A 15875-nucleotide genomic window follows, 5' to 3' on the forward strand; every position below is an offset into this window, starting at 1 on the left:
CTGGTGCAGCCAAACCAGCTCAGTTTGACTATACAGTGGTACCTCGGGTTACATATGCTTCAGGTTACATACGCTTCAGGTTACATACGCTTTAGGTTACACACTCCGCTAACCCAGAAATAGTGCTTCAAGTTAAGAACTTTGCTTCAGGATAAGAACAGAAATTGGGCTCTGGAGGCGCGGGGGCAGCAGGAGGCCCCATTAGCAAAAGTGGTGCTTCAGGTTAAGAACAGTTTCAGGTTAAGAACGGACCTCCGGAACGAATTAAGTACTTAACCTGAGGTACCACTGTATTTTCAAAGAATATAGCAGACAGCAAAGCAAGTCTCCCCCCCCCACTTCATTTCAGCAACTGTCTCACCGCAAAGAGGTTTGCATCTGTCACATGTGGCCTGTGGATCCAAAAAGGTTTCCCACCCCTACCCTAGAGGGTTGTCTTGGGGTCACTATGACCCTTGCCCCCCCTAAGGACACAGTTGGCTCACACCACAGGCCATATTTGCAGTATTCAATCTGCAGAATTTCCAGCTATGTACAGTTTTGCTACATTGCAAATCAAAGCCTGAGAAACTTCCATGTTTGGGCTCAGCAGCTTTGTGCCAAACCCAGCTTCCAGTACAGATGGCACTGTCAAATGCATATTAGATTCTTCTGGTCAGTGGTAGATAAACGTTGCTATTCAGTCAGTTGATAATCTGCAACACTTATTAGAGGTGGAATACTCACAACTTCTACTTCTCAGTGTAGCGGGCCTAAAGGAAGCAAGCATTTTCAGTTTCCTCCCATTAAAGACAAGCCTTGCACAACTGGTTTCATAAATCAACTGCGTGACATCCTTGTAATCCAATGAAAGTGCTTTAGAAGAGAAAGGACAACAAAAAAATGTTCTTAATTCTGCTTAATTACAGTACCACTGTCAGCCAGCCAAACAGATTTGATGACACATAAATCCCAACTGATATAAACAGGAGCCGTGCTGGAGCTTGTCATTTCATTTCAGTCCCGTGGCTTGTGCCCCACTTGTAAATTGTAAATTGCTTCCAGTGGGTCCTCCCTGAAGAATTTTTCTGTTGTAAGAGAGGATGTTACTCTTAAGAAATGGCTCAGATGTTGCTTCACTACTGACTCCCATTAATCCGAAGCAACATTGCCAGGGTGGCCCATCACCCAGGGCAATGGGAATTGTAGTCTAGTTACAGCTGCAGGACCATAGGCTCCCCATCCCTGTCTAGCTTAGTATTGTCTACACTAGGGGTGGGAGACCATCTTGGTCAGGCAGGCCGGATCCCAAATTGGTAGCACTGTGGTCTAAGCCACTGAGCCTCCTGGGCTTGCCAAATTGAAGGTTGGTGGTTTGAATCCCCACAACGGGGTGAGCTCCTATTTCTCTGTCCCAGCTCCTGCCAACCTAGCAGGTTGAAAGCACGCCAGTGCAGGTAGATAAATAGGTACCGCTGCGGTGGGAAGGTAAACGGTGTTTCCATGCGCTGCTCTGCTGTGTTCCGTTGTGCCAGAAGCGGTTTTAGTCATGCTGGACACATGACCCGGAAATGCTGTCTGTGGACAAACGCCAGCTCCCTCGGCCTGAAAGCAAGATGAGCACCACAAGCCCATAGTCGCCTTTGACTGGACTTAACCGCCCAGGGGTAATTTACCTTTTTTACCCATCCACAGATCTCTGTTTTTGACAGGTGGGTGGATGTCAGGTGGAGCTGTGCCCAGCAGAAGCCAGCAAGACTTGCATTCGGTACTGCATTTAAACATCTTAACGTAGGCCATGCTGTCAAGGAATACTTGGGATCACACGCTTAAGCTTGCAACAGGGGTCAGTGCCACTCAGGAGCTCTGATTGGGATCTGCTGAGTGGAACCAATCCAAGCTGGGCTTCTGTATTCACCACCAAATTTGAACAGCCACAGTGTGACCTGCACCTAATGACAAGTGAGGAGGGTGTGGCTAGACAAAATGGCTGCATAGGCCCAATTGGCAGGCCTGGGACCTCCATCTCTCTTCTATGCTAACTGGCAGGGGCTCCCCAGAGTACAGTCAGGGAGCCTTTCCTCGCCCTGAGTGGAAATGCCAGAGCTCTACCACTCAGCTACAGCCCTTCTCCTTGCCGTTAATTGTGACAGACCCAACCTCGCCCTAACTGCATGTTTTAGGTTGGAAGTCTTTGTATATACGTAACATTTGCCATGTGTGTGGGAAGAATATTCTCTTCAGAGTCAGCTACTAGATGACTACTGCTTTTGCGCATCTGCTAGGCTGCAACAGTCAAGACCACATAATATATGAGACTTCACTTGCAAGGCAATATCCAGGCCAAGATTTTAAAGTTGTCAGCTATGATATAAATATTTATAGGGCAGATATACTAAAAGAGAAAAAGGTGTGCACACATAATAATATTAAAAGAAAAAGAACAGCATCTGGAACATTTAGGACTATTCGTGGCTTTCTAGCTGTGATAGGCAGCATGTAAACAAGACGGATGAATCTTCCCATAAAGACCACACAAGGATAAAGCTGATATTTGCTTGGATTGAGGTTTTGTTGAGAATGTAGCATTGCTACAGTAGAGCAGCTGTAGCCCTTTGAGTGCATGGGTGTGATCTTGCATATAATACTTGCTAAAATAGTTTGCGTGCATTATGTGGCACAGTGGCTGGCCGCTGTCCCATGCACAAATATTTAGAAGTTCCACAATAAACAGACACACACACACAGCAGACTCTGTAGCTTCCATGGCTTCTTCCTTTCACTCAAATCCAACAATAACCTCCTACCCCATCCTGCCTGAAACTGTTGTTTAAGCCTTTCATGTTCTTATTGTAAACCGAGCTCTTATTCTTCAAGGCTCCTTTTGGGAGGGGGAACCCTATTTTAAAGCTTAGGTGAAGTAAAGCACCCCAGGTGGTGGTGTAGTCCTACTTGTTCCACCCTTGCTATGAGCCTGGGGCAGGTTACACAGGAAGCAGGCATTCACCAAATGTGCCAACTTCAAGGGAGATAGGAAATAATTCAATACAAGTTAGAGAAGAGTTTGGGGTGGGCTTTTTTTGCACAGCCTTGTGTTTAAGCTCTTGCATGGTTGCTAGAGGTGGAAAGGAACTGCATCCAGGGAAGGGAGTGCATTGTGGGAGGTGGGGTGGAGCATTCCTTGCCCCCTCCATCAGCCCATGTTTCTATGCTGGTCAAGGCCCTTTCCTGTACCTGCAACATGGAAATAGAGCAGGGCGAGTGGAGGAGGTACTAAGTCCATCAGCCCCTTTTATGACTTAAAAGCAGACTAATGATTGGTTGGTTTGCAGGTTAGGCTTCTGTGAACTTAGTAAGCATGAGTAGGATTGGACTGTAAAGCCAGCTCTGTTCCGTGGGACCAACTCCCAAGTCAGCGCCCATAGGATTGCAGCAGTATATAAAGAGCTGATGATGTTGCTGCATTCTGTCATGTGTTTCATTGTTTTGTGATAGCAATATTATTTTTGGCATTCACAATGAATTTCTGCAGGGAAGTAAATCTTTTTTTCATCATAAGGAAGCTGAGAACAATATTTCCTGGAATGAGATTATTGCCTCAGCTAATCTGGTACATAGGTGTGTTTGTTTGTTTATTGTGCATTTATATTTAAGCATTCCTTAGTTTTGGTTTGTATCATTTGTACTGCTAACTTCGGAGGGGGGGCATTATTTAAAAGCTCTGGTTCACACGCAGATAAGGGTGTGGTACAGCTGTAATGGTTACGAGAGGGGAAATTGTCTGTATCTTCCCCCATGTCCATTTCCATTTCTCTCTGTTTCTGCCATTGCTGCCAGGTCTTCACCATGGTTAAAGCATCTATGCTCACCTTAACCATGGTTATCACTATGCAAGGTACCTTTCCATCAGGATTTGGGGGAAAAACAGCTTCAAATCCTTGTAACAGTGGTAATTCTGTCTAGCTTGGTGCAGGTGCAGCCTATAATCGAGAAAGGAGGCAAAGAATTTATACATGGCAGGGTATAAGCTGGGATTCCCATGCCCCTCTTCTCATCTGCTAACAGGGAATGTAGGTCAAGAATGTTTATCCGCATAGGACCAAACTGGCATTTCTCTTTTTGTTGTTGGCATTGTTCACAACACAACACAAAATTAAATTTGTTTTCTCCTGTTTTTAAATACAGGGACCCTCTAAGGCTTCAGCAGCTGCAAAACCAAATCCGACTGGAAAAAGAATCTGCCCAGTGGTGCCCTCAGCAGCAAGCTGGTTTCCATCAGACTCTGCCCTTGTCTCCAACTTTTCCCCCTCCACCTTCATTCCAAGAACTCGAGTCAAGTCACTCTGCCACTTCTCCTGGGCAAATGAGCGTTCTGAACTCCCATTCTGCTCCCGCCATGCAGTCATCCGGCTCCTTCAACTATGCCCGTCCTAAGCAGTTCATTGCTGCGCAGAACATCAGCCCTGCTTCCAGCTATGTGACTCCTTCCTCCGGATCTTCAACATCAAGCCTTCCATCTCCCATGTCTCCAACAGCTTCTCAGAAACAATTTGGTAGAACATCTGCTCCCTCTTTCTCTCAGCCATTTGCTCCGGAAGGGGAGTACCCGTGGTCTCCTTCTCCGCCGCCTCCACCTCCACCAGTTTTCAGTCCAACATCATCTTTTCCAGCCGCCGATTTCTTTCCACTGCCGCCACCTCCGCCACCTCCTCTCCCGACTTCTGTCCCTTCACCCTCTGGCAGCCTTTCTCCAACATCAAGGTTTTCAAACTCCGGCCAGTCCCCAGCCGCCTTCCTCAGCTCCATGCTGCCATCCCAGCCACCTCCCATCTCTGTCAACGCACTAGGACTTCCAAAAGGCGTCACACCACCGTAAGTATCAATGTTTGATGGACTTCTCAAAACAATGATTTATTAGTCTTGGTTTTACTTGTAGTGCTTTGCTTTTTGTAGGCACCTCCATGACTGTCTCCATAGTTAACGTATTATTCCAGTAGGATATCTCTCAGAGCACATTTGTATGGCAGGTATCTCAGCCATCATGCATGGTCTTCTACCAGCATTCATTCCCCCCCCCCCCTTCTTACATGCACATGGTTGTTGGATGCTGCTCTTATATCTATAGCCAACTACCTTTCCTCCTCAGCCCAGAATAGGAAGCTGCATTTCAAGGGCAGTCAAGAGGAGTAGTCGATCCACAGAGTCCTCATTGCCCACCAGTTGCTGGCTTCAAAATAATTTCCAGACTTCACCTAGACTTTCCTTTCCCTTGGTCCACCCTCCTGAGATGACTAAAGTTATTGTTTTACTCTGGGTCCCTGTCCTTGGCAACATTACAACTTCTCATTTTTGCCACTTCCCTTCTAAGAAGGTAGGTATGTGTGTCTATGTCCAAACATGCAGTATGTGAAACAGCTGGGAAGAGATGGCGCTGGGCACCGTTCTAAGCCAACCAGCAGAGCAATAACTGGCCAGATGTATATTTGGAAGGCCTGTGATTGCCCGTATAATCTCTTATTTCTACTCGTATTACTTAAAAGGGTAATGGTAAAGGACCCCTGACAGTTAAGTCCAGTCATGAATGACTCTGGGGTTGCGGCGCTCATCTCGCTTTACAGGCCGAGGGAGCTAGTATTTGTCCACAGACAGTTTTTCCAGGTCATGTGGCCAGCATGACTAAGCCGTTTCTGGTGAAATCAGAGCAGTGCATGGAAACACCGTTTACCTTCCCGCTGGAGCAGTACCTATTTATCTACTTGCACTTTGATGTGCTTTTGAACTGCTTTGTTGGCAGGAGCAGGGACCAAACAACGGGAGCTCACCCCGTCACAGGGATTGGAGCCGCCAACCTTCTGATCGGCAAGCCTGGGCTCTGTGGTTTAGACCACAGTGCCACCCACGTCCCTGCTCTTATTACTTAGGATTCTGCTAATTGTGGCCATTGGGCTTTTGAACTCTTATACTGGGGTAGAGCCTTGATCCCAGTATCTTCCCCTTCCCCGCCCTGACAATAATCAGCACTGCAGGAAGCTTAACCAGGAAAGATAATTTTAGATTATTTTGAACCACTGCAGAGATAAAGAGCTGCATTGGCCTCCTTTGACACCACATTCCTTTATGGCCTTGGCCAGACCTTCCCTTTCAGCCTTGCCCATTATCTTCAGGTCTTCTCCCACACAGTGCCTTTTCGCACCTAACGTCGTTCAGCTGTGGCCTGTTGTTTAAAAGGTCAAAAGCTCATTTGGTTTCAGCTCCCCTCCTCCTTACTTCCCGGTGGCTGTTTCTACCTGGCACAAAGTCTAAGGAGTTAATAGCAAACATGTCCTCCACATTTGGGGGGGGGGGGGAGTTGAGGAAATAATGGATGAAAACTCACTATAGCTAAATAGAAGAATGGAATCAACTTGAAGCCAAAGGAGACATCGTGATTTCCCATGAAACCAAAGTTTTATAGAGCTCTCAATCAAGGCTCAGTAACATTTGTTCCCGAACATGTGGCATGGGAACATGAGCAATAAATATCACATAAACATTTCAACCCGAAGGAGCTTCATTTTTGTGAATTAGAGGCCTCTGTAGATTGTGGATTTGGCAGCATTGCCGGAACCATCATTGTTCAAGTGAACATCTTCCAGTTGGACAGCTTTAAAGTGCTAGATTGCCAGCATATAGGTTTAGGCATTCCAGAATCTTGCGTTTTTAAAAACACACACAACCAAAACCTATGTTTCTAAAGGTTTGTTTACTGCATGCAGAAAACATTTAGAAATAGCAACTTGGATACATAATAAAAACCAGTTAAACAATTGCTTAACTTGAGAAATACGTGCAAAATTGAAGAGTATGCAAGAAGGCCTGGAAATAGAATGCACCGCCAATGAGCGGGCTGTGGCAATCCCTGGCAAAATTCCTGGAGCCCAGCCAGCCCTCTTCCTGTCCACAGAGATCTGTGAATTTGCTTCATAGACATAGTTTTTCCTACCCTCCTCTGAAACTCGCTCCGGGCTTTGGGTAGAATAGTTTAAAGAGAGTGGTGTGTCCCGCTGGTCAGCTGATTTGTGGGATGTTGCTCCCTTTTTAATGAACTAGAATTTGGGTTGTCCCTTCCATTTCAGGCTACTGTGCTCCTTGTCCACAACCTTAGCTGTTGCTGTCCCTTCCTTCTGTCTACAAGTGGTTATCATGTACAGCAGAGATTGCTGCTTCCTATCTATGCTGTGGGTCTGGTTGCTTTGAATCAGAAGATTCTGAGTGCATTTTTCAGTTGCATCAAAAACAAATTGCAGGCCTTAATGCCTATTTTTCCTCTCTCTGATTGACGGTGTTCATTACAGCCACCAGGTACATACATAGCTGGATCTATTTCCTAGTCCTCTTCAGATCATGTAGCAGAATCCCAAATTGGTTCTGTTTCGTTCCTTTCTGTTCATATGAAAGTGCAGTTTAATTGTATCTCCAAAGGCAAATCCAAATTCTCTCTCTATTTACATTTGTGGAGTCGCATGGTTGAGCCTGAAAGCACAGCTGGCTCATAAGGAGTCTCTGCAAATATACAGTACATAACCACTAGAAAGAGAATGTAGAGTTAGTCATCAGTCCATGGCTAGACTGGAATCCCTTGCAACGTCAGAGGGCAGGAGAATGCATTTTCAGCTTGTGGGTATGTCAGCTTGAAAGAGGGATAGAAGCAGGATTTGTGCAAGATTGGTTGTTCACATTCTTTGGTGCAACTCTGAATGTTCACAGAGAATTCTTCTGTGTGCCTAACTCCCAGCAGTAATGGCTCTGAGTAGGAACAGCCAGCCCCAAACATAATAAAAGCCTTTAAAATGTAAAAGAAAACATTGCTTTGGAATGGGCATTGTTTACGCATTCCAAAATTACCATTAGATTTCTTTTCTTTTCTTGCTGATGTTAAATTTAATTGCTGTTTCCATGTTCTTCAAAGCAGTCAATCAAATATGAAAGATCTATGAGAATTGAGAGGATTAAGGAATGTTATGTGGCAGGGAGGAGAGGTTGCATTTATTTGAGTGGAAGCAGCTGGTTGTCTCATCCAAATGTGCTTTTTCGAATTTCATTTTGCTTCGGTAACTACCAAGTCACCCAGTGTCCACTGGTTTTTATCATTTCCTTTCATTGATCAAGGATGCTCATAAGCAATATCAAAGGAAGACAATACATCATGCTGCTAAGCAATTCATTAAGCAGCATACCCCACCTTCTAAGTGAAGCTGGCTGGTCTGCTGTGCGAAAGACTTCTGCCATAAATGTGTGCATGCACAGATGTCACAGATAATGGCTTCAGTTGACTAATGCAGTCTTTTGTGCACAAGCCCTTTGCCAGCTGTAGTCGAAGTGCCCAGCACACTAACTCAATGCTACAATATCCCATATATATTGGGTTGCAGCCAACGTCTTGATTACAAGCGGCAGTGTGAGTTCTTGATCTCTTCCTTTCCCCGGATTTTTTTGGCGGAGGGTTGTGGGGGAGTCCTGACTCACATTGCCTTCAGTTGGGCTCCAACAACTTTTTCTTCTTCTTGCTCCTCCTTATCTATTGGAAACAAAACCAAAACACGGACACTTTTTAAGGTTTGGGGTTGTTTTTTATTATACCAAAGCAGAAGACATTGGTGGGTGTAGCAGTAGTACTCACACTCTTGAAGGAAGCGAGGCATTAAGGACATTGTTGTCCTCAGTCCCATTTGGCACCTTAATAAATCCTGTTCGGAAAGAGAATCCTGAAGACAGGACAAAAGCCTGGCTGGAACACAGGTTTTAGCCAGAATACTCTGAAGTTGCTGCTTCACAAGAAAACATGGGTGATTCCCCATAGTTGCACTTGTCCCAACTTTTATCAAATATCTCTGAGAAACTTCATAGTGGCTCACCCAGCCCACGCCATGTTATTTTGTAGACAGATACTGTGAAGAGCAATGTAAGTGTTATCCACAGTTATGTTCAGTATGTGCATAACATAAATTGATTTTATTAAATTTGCCCAGAGTTATGAAGGACACAAGCAGTTCTTTGTCCAGATGCGCCAAGTCTCATTCATAATTTGGATGGAGTACTGTGGGTTACTCCTCAATAAGCATTGGCTAGTAATTTGGCTTAATGGGAAGCTGGGGGTGCCAACTTTAATAAAATATAGGGGGGACCAGGTAAGCCCCACCTCACATAATTGATCACATGATGTGGCATGCACACATCATTTGAATGACAATGCCCATCAACCTTGGAGGGGCCCGACCCCCTCAAATATTTTTTGGGGGGAGCTGAAGGGACCTTGTCCCCTAGGAGTTGGCTCCTATGATGGGAAAGAAGGCACTCTCCAGGTTGGTACAGTAGCCAAAAGGACTGACCTCTTCTACCTTGACAAATGGCTGCATCTGGAAGGGTTTATTTCCCATATGCTTTTTATCTACTTCTATTTCTAAGTGACTGCTGCAGTAAAAACATTTTTCTAATGACAAGTGACCTGCTGTCAGTCTCAACTAAACAAAGCTACAAAGCATATGTCATACTCTATTGAGAGAGAGGGAAGGGTGCCCTGGCTTATTTACTCAGGAACTTTTGGTAGGGCACAAGCCAACCGTTTGCTGCTTTTGGCTTACTGACCTGGCTAGAGGCCTATGCACTTGCCATATTAGAAGGGGGCCTCATGGGTGATTGAAGTTAATGCAAGTTTACTTTTTAATGGGAATTTTGTTTTATTTTTGGTAAGTTTTGGATAATATCTAATAGCTGAAAAACATAGTTGGTTTTATTTTCCCTTAACTTGTATATTTATTTTATATATTTATTAAAAAATATGTTGCTTTTTGGTTTAGATAAAAAGGGCTCAGGCGGTGGTATTAAGGTTCTTTTTTAGATACCAAAGAACACAAGTTCCATTTATGTGAAATTCAGGAAAAGGCTTTAAACAAATAAATTACAATAGATTTTACTTAATATGGGGTTATGTGTATGGATTAAAAGAAAAAAAATTATGAACATTAATATCAGTGTAACACTCTTATTCCCAAAAGATCCTTAAGAGTATATTGTAGCTTATAATTCTCTTAATTTCATTAATAATTATCCAAAATGGTTGCCGAGTGGAATACAGTAATCACTTGTGGTTATGTTCCCTTTCAGTTCCCTTTCAGCTAAGGGAAAGTTGTCTTTCCAGCAGTGAAGATCAGTATCTTTATGGTTCTGATCTTATTTGGAGTCATATACCAGCAACATGTTATTTTTAAATTTGGATTTGGCAGATGCAGCATAATGTCATTGGTCTTGTTTGCACGTCACATTAAGCCAAACAGTGCAAGTCTGTTGGTACACTGTCAGAAGAAAATTATAGCTGCTTTGCTCCTTCTTGGCTCCTGCTGTTGCTACACTGCCAATAGCTGAGCCATGGTTTGACTTAGCATTATATGTGAACCCAAGCTTGTGTTTTGACTCCCCACAAACAGACCACAAGCAGTAAGCCAAAGACAAACCTTGGTTTGTTTGGAGTTCATAAGTAATGCAAAGCCAAACCATGGCTTAGCTCTCAATAGCGCAGCAGAAAGAGGAGTGAAGTGGCCATGATTTTGTAACTGTATCCAAGCACACTTGCTCATTCAGGCTTACCCCAATTGGCTAAGTGTTATGCATAAACCAGGCGATTTGTGTGCTAATTTTGAATTCATTGTTTCCAGTGAATATTTTTGTATCTCCCACATTTTGTACGGATTTGGGGGGGAAATGTTTTGATAGACAAAGTAATAATAATTATTATTTATTTATTCATGCCCCACCCATCTGTCTGGGCTTCCCCAGCTACTCTGAGCGGCTCCCAACAGAATATTAAAAACACGATCAAACATCAAACATTAAAAACTTTGCTAAACAGGGTTGCCCTCAGATGTCTTCCAAAAGTCAGATAGTTGTTTTTATTTCCTTGACATCTGATGGGAGGGCGTTCCACAGGGCAGGCATCACTACCGACAAAGCCATCTGCCTGGTTCTGTAGGTCATGTTAAGAAACAGATTAATAAGAACTTCCCTGCTCTGCCACCCCACCCCAAATTCTTACATGAACATATCAATTACATGTGCTCTGCCCATTTATTTGTAATTTTGTAAGTAGGATTTTATATATTGTTTGTGGTACGTTCAAGCAAATTACAGATACTGAGCCTACATGGAGTTTGAAATATTGCTATTCTAACTGATTTGAAGCTTTCTCCTTATCAACACACGCACATTGTGTGTGCGTGTGTGTGTGGTAAATCTTCAAGGAGAAGTTTCACTTATTCATTCTAGAAAGAAATGAGTTGTACCAGCTAGTTGCCAACACTGGGGCTGGCATTGTTGGGGACCTGCCAAGGATCATACCACTAAAGGGGCCCCACTGTCAACCTCTTCCTGGTCCTGGTGGTCCTCCTTGCTGTCACTGCTTGTTCATCTGACCAGAGTGAGGTGATAGGTGTAATTGCTTGCCTTGGTCTCTCCCTTTGGATGGTTTTATTGATTGGAGAACAAGTCAACAGGGAGTGGGAAGAGGAGCAAGATGGAGATAGTGCAGGAAACAATAATAGGTATAAAAGGAGAATTTGTGGATGCCAAGATCCAAGTTTGGGGCAACTGCTCTCTGTGTGTATAGCACCCACAGTTATTTATGTTTTCTTTGCAGTGGATTTCCAAAGAAAACAGGCAGAACTGCTAGGATTGCATCTGATGAAGAAATTCAGGGCACAAAAGATGCTGTTATTCAGGACCTGGAAAGAAAGCTTCGCTTCAAAGAAGACTTACTGAACAATGGCCAACCAGTACGTAGCAGCAAGATCTTTATTGACAAAAATCAGTAGCACCACATATTCGATTTGTAGACACTTACAGTCGTACCTTGGATCCCGAACGTCTTGTGAGTTGAACATTTTGGCTCCCGAACGCTGCAAACCCGGAAGTGAGTTTTCCAGTTTGCAAACGTTCTTTGGAACCCGAACGTCCCGACGCGAGTTCCTGCAGCCAATCGGAAGCTGCACCTTGGTTTCCAAATGTTTTGGAAGTCGAACAAACTTCCGGAACGGATAGTGTTTGACTTCCGAGGTACCACTGTATTTTGGTTTTAATGTGTAGCACATGGAAAGGGGGAAAGCGCAATTGTAAACTGGCAAAATAGACCTTGAAGTAAAGCAGACACTGCATAAGAAGAGAATAATAGATGTGTAGTCTTACAATGGGTTGGAATGAGAGGTTCCCTTCCTCTGACAGGAGAGTCTTACTCCAATGAAAATAGCTTTTGAAGCCAACTTACTCTAAAACTTGTTGCTCAGATTAACGGCATGTAAAACTACAGAAGATAGGTTTCCTTTACGTACTTTATAAAAGAGCATTTGCATAGGGGCTGTAAGGGTAAAATGTCCCTCCAGTTTTTGTTCAGCGGGGAAATGTGCCCTAGGGCATGGGCGAGTCTCAGAACTGACTCCTGAAATGAAGTTGCTGTTTGCTGTGTTGCCCATCTGCTTACCAGTAACAGATGCTAATTTCTCCTTCTCTTTCCTTTTGTTTAGAAGTTAACCTACGAAGAGAAGATGGCTCGTCGACTGCTAGGTGCTGACAGCGCTGCAACCGTATTTAATATTCAAGAGCCGGAAGAAGAACTGGCAGGACAGGTGCGGCTACGTAGCTTTGCACTTGCACAGTAAAAAGAGCCAGTTTATTTCTCTTGGTTCTCTCTGTGCCTGCTTGTTTGAGGGCTGATTGAAAGCGTTGCTTTTTTGCAGTAGAGGGAATCACGCCTGACTTGGGTTTTAGGCTTATACCGTGGATTATTGCTGAAGGAGGCATGCTTAATGCCCCCACACCTCATTCATGGCTGCCTAAATGGAGTTTCCTTCTTTACGTGAAGGAAAAATAGACCAAGATTTAGAGGGTTTAACCAGATTATCAGTGTGCATCTTAGCTGCACTTGAATCCCATAATAGCATGCTATCCAGTATGCCCATAATTGAGAGAGCCGTGCTTCTGTTTTAGAAAAGGATTTTGATGCACATTCCAGCTCTTGATGATATAGTCATCAAAGGACTCGATGAAATTTATTTTTAATGCCAAAAGTGTACCGAATAGTTCCTGCCTTAGTCAGCTTCTCCAGTGTGACAGATATTCTAGACATTCTATCATCCACATGAATATGCATAACCGGTGCTTTTTTCTTTTTTAAAAAAATGTTTTGGGGTACTCTCATTTTGACTCAAGAGAATCACCATTTTATAGTTCAAATCGGGGACAATAAATACAGTAAATGGACAAAAGTACAAAGATTCACAAAATGTTTAGGGGTATGTGTACCCCCAGGAAAAGCACTGTGAATAATGTTCCACTATTCCTGATAACATGGAATATCTGAATTTGCCATAAGCCTTTCCCCCACCCACAGAAAAAAAATGTTTATTTTCTCTGCCATTTTCCCTCTGCCATTAGTCCCTCTGGGGCTTCCTCCCATTTTTTGTATGTGTAGGAAGGAATGGATAGTGCTATTCTCTTCTTGAAGGTCATAGAAGTGCTCCTGTACTTCAGTAGCCAGTACAATAGGTGAGGGAGACAACCAGTCCTTAAACCAGGATAGCTAACCTGTCGCTCTGTGGGTATTCCTGGACTAGAACTCCCATCGTCCCTGCCCATTGCCCATTCTGGGGCTGCTAAGAATTTAAGAAAACACTATCCGAAGAGCCACAGGTTATATCCATGAAGGATACAATAATGAAAAATCCAAGAAAGTCCAAAGCTTTGATTAGGAAGTATACAGAAAGCCTTCACCAAAGAAACGTGGATGTAGGCTCATCAGTTAAATTAACTACATGCATAATTTTAAGGGGGGGGGGGACCTGAAGACTTTGTGGGATGCCTAGACTGTGTCTGCTGGAAGAACTATTATGGTTGGGGCAATTGTTTAATCATGCAGATGGATGCATGATTCCTCTTACATTGACAAAACTGTGACATCTGAAGTTAGCCTGAACAAGAGAATAAAATCATGTAAATAAGGGTAATTTAGCCATGAGCAATATTTTAAACAAGACAGAGTGCTTTCTCCTCACAGGATAAGGTGGAAGTGAAATTTTAACATCTTCTCCTTTCTAGCCCCTTCTTTCCTTCTGATCTTTCACTGTCTCAAGATAAACCACGGTCTCTGCATCTTGTCATCATTTTTGCTTCATCAATAGGTAATCTGCACTTTTGGATACAACCCAGGTCCAGAAGTGAGATGAAAAGTTGGGATAACTTTGAAAAAAATTATTTTTAGTTGAACTTGGCAATCTGAACATGTGGCGCATTCTGATGAGTTCTCTCAGGCTGGAGTTGAGTCTCCTTACTTTCAGTGTCTATCTTCTTTTTCTGCCTTTTGCAGGGAACTGGCTCACTCGGTACTTCTGTAGTGACTCCCAAGGATGCTCAAAAGGTTTCGCTTCTCTTCTTTTTTCTTGGCTTGCTGTCTGCTGACTTGTTTGTTTTCTGATGTCTTTTCCTTTCCTGACTTTACAAATTTCTGTTTCCATAAATTTATCTCTTTCTTTGTTATGCACAGTTTTTTAATGTTTGTGGCTAACATTTTAAAGCTCCCATTGCTCGGTCCCTGCTCCTGCCAACCTAGCAGTTTGAAAGCACATCAAAGTGCAAGTAGATAAATAGGTACCGCTTTATAGCGGGAAGGTAAACTGCATTTCCGTGCGCTGCTCTGGTTCACCAGAAGTGGCTTAGGCATGCTGGCCACATGACCCGGAAGCTGTACGCCGGCTCCCTCGGCCAATAAAGCGAGATGAGCACCGCAACCCCAGAGTCGGTCACGACTAGACCTAATGGTCAGGGGTCCCTTTACCTTTTAACATTTTAAAGCTTTGCTGTGCTGTACGGCCAGACCTTATTTTATTTATGTGGTACATTTATTGGATGGTAGCCACCAAGAGCAGGTTATCCTGCATTAACTTGACATCTAAAGGGATGGCTGTCTGTAGCTAATCTGAATGGAAGAACGTAGTGTTGAATTCTACCTGTTGTCTAAATGAATTCCTTGTTGGCACATGTAAGAAGGTATCCAGCTGAATTTCAAAGTATTCTAACATTTCTATTGCATACAACCTCTTCCTCCCTTTCTGAATTTGGCACTTCGGGTGGCTTTTATTGAGAAAACAATAAATAATGGGAGGACATGGAATGTGCCCACGCAGTAGGTCCTTAAAAGTGCACTGCACAATTTCCCAATCTCCAGCTATGCCATAAATTCACTGTTACCATATGCAATTCCTTTCCCAGTGCAGGAAGATGGTAATACTGGATTTACCATACTGCTGTTCTATCTGCACAAGCATTCCAGTTTGCCCCATGAAATTTTTGGAGATGTGGTGGGAGAAGATGCCCCATTGCACAAATGGAAGTCCTTGTGCTGGGCTTCCGCTGACAAGGCTAGTTAGATGAATCCCACCCAGAGATTCTTATGTTTTACATTCAAGAATACAGTTTTCTTCTTTAAGTGCAATCCTAATGGATTTTGTAATTTTTTATATATATATATATGTGTGTGTGTGTGTGTGTGTGTGTGTGTGGAGAATGAAGTTAACTAACTGGAAACTTAGCTGAGCTTTTCTTGTTTGGTAGGAATACAAAGTCTCCAGTTTTGAGCAGAGGCTGATCAGTGAGATTGAGTTTCGGCTGGAGAGATCTCCTGTAGAAGAGTCTGATGATGAGGTCGAACATGGAGAAGAAGACCCAGAGAACAGTGTGGCACCATATTTTGAGATGAAGCTGAAGCATTACAAAATATTTGAAGGAATGCCAGTCACCTTTACCTGCAGAGTGGCTGGAAACCCAAACCCAAAGGTAAGAGAAAAGAAACTTAATTGGAGGTACACACAAAGTGTCAG

At 43.5% G+C, this 15875-nt stretch overlaps 1 protein-coding gene across 12 annotated transcripts in view; it reads left to right on the forward strand.

Annotated features, from left to right (window-relative positions):
• PALLD (palladin, cytoskeletal associated protein) overlaps nucleotides 1–15875 on the forward strand; it is a 210439-nt gene that overhangs the window by 167734 nt on the left and 26830 nt on the right. For 6 of the 12 annotated variants that reach the window (XM_083520209.1, XM_083520214.1, XM_083520216.1 and 3 more), the window contains 5 exons: nucleotides 4165–4851; nucleotides 11648–11783; nucleotides 12528–12629; nucleotides 14366–14416; nucleotides 15610–15831. In XM_083520209.1, coding sequence (XP_083376335.1) covers nucleotides 4165–4851; nucleotides 11648–11783; nucleotides 12528–12629; nucleotides 14366–14416; nucleotides 15610–15831 — 1198 coding nt within the window. The remainder of the gene's footprint in view (nucleotides 1–4164; nucleotides 4852–11647; nucleotides 11784–12527; nucleotides 12630–14365; nucleotides 14417–15609; nucleotides 15832–15875) is intronic. The other 6 variants (XM_083520213.1, XM_083520215.1, XM_083520218.1 and 3 more) reach the window with 1 other exon arrangement.

Source organism: Podarcis liolepis (genome assembly GCF_965112155.1).
Source record: "Podarcis liolepis genome assembly, chromosome: 9".
NCBI classification, from domain to species: Eukaryota; Metazoa; Chordata; class Lepidosauria; order Squamata; family Lacertidae; genus Podarcis; species Podarcis liolepis.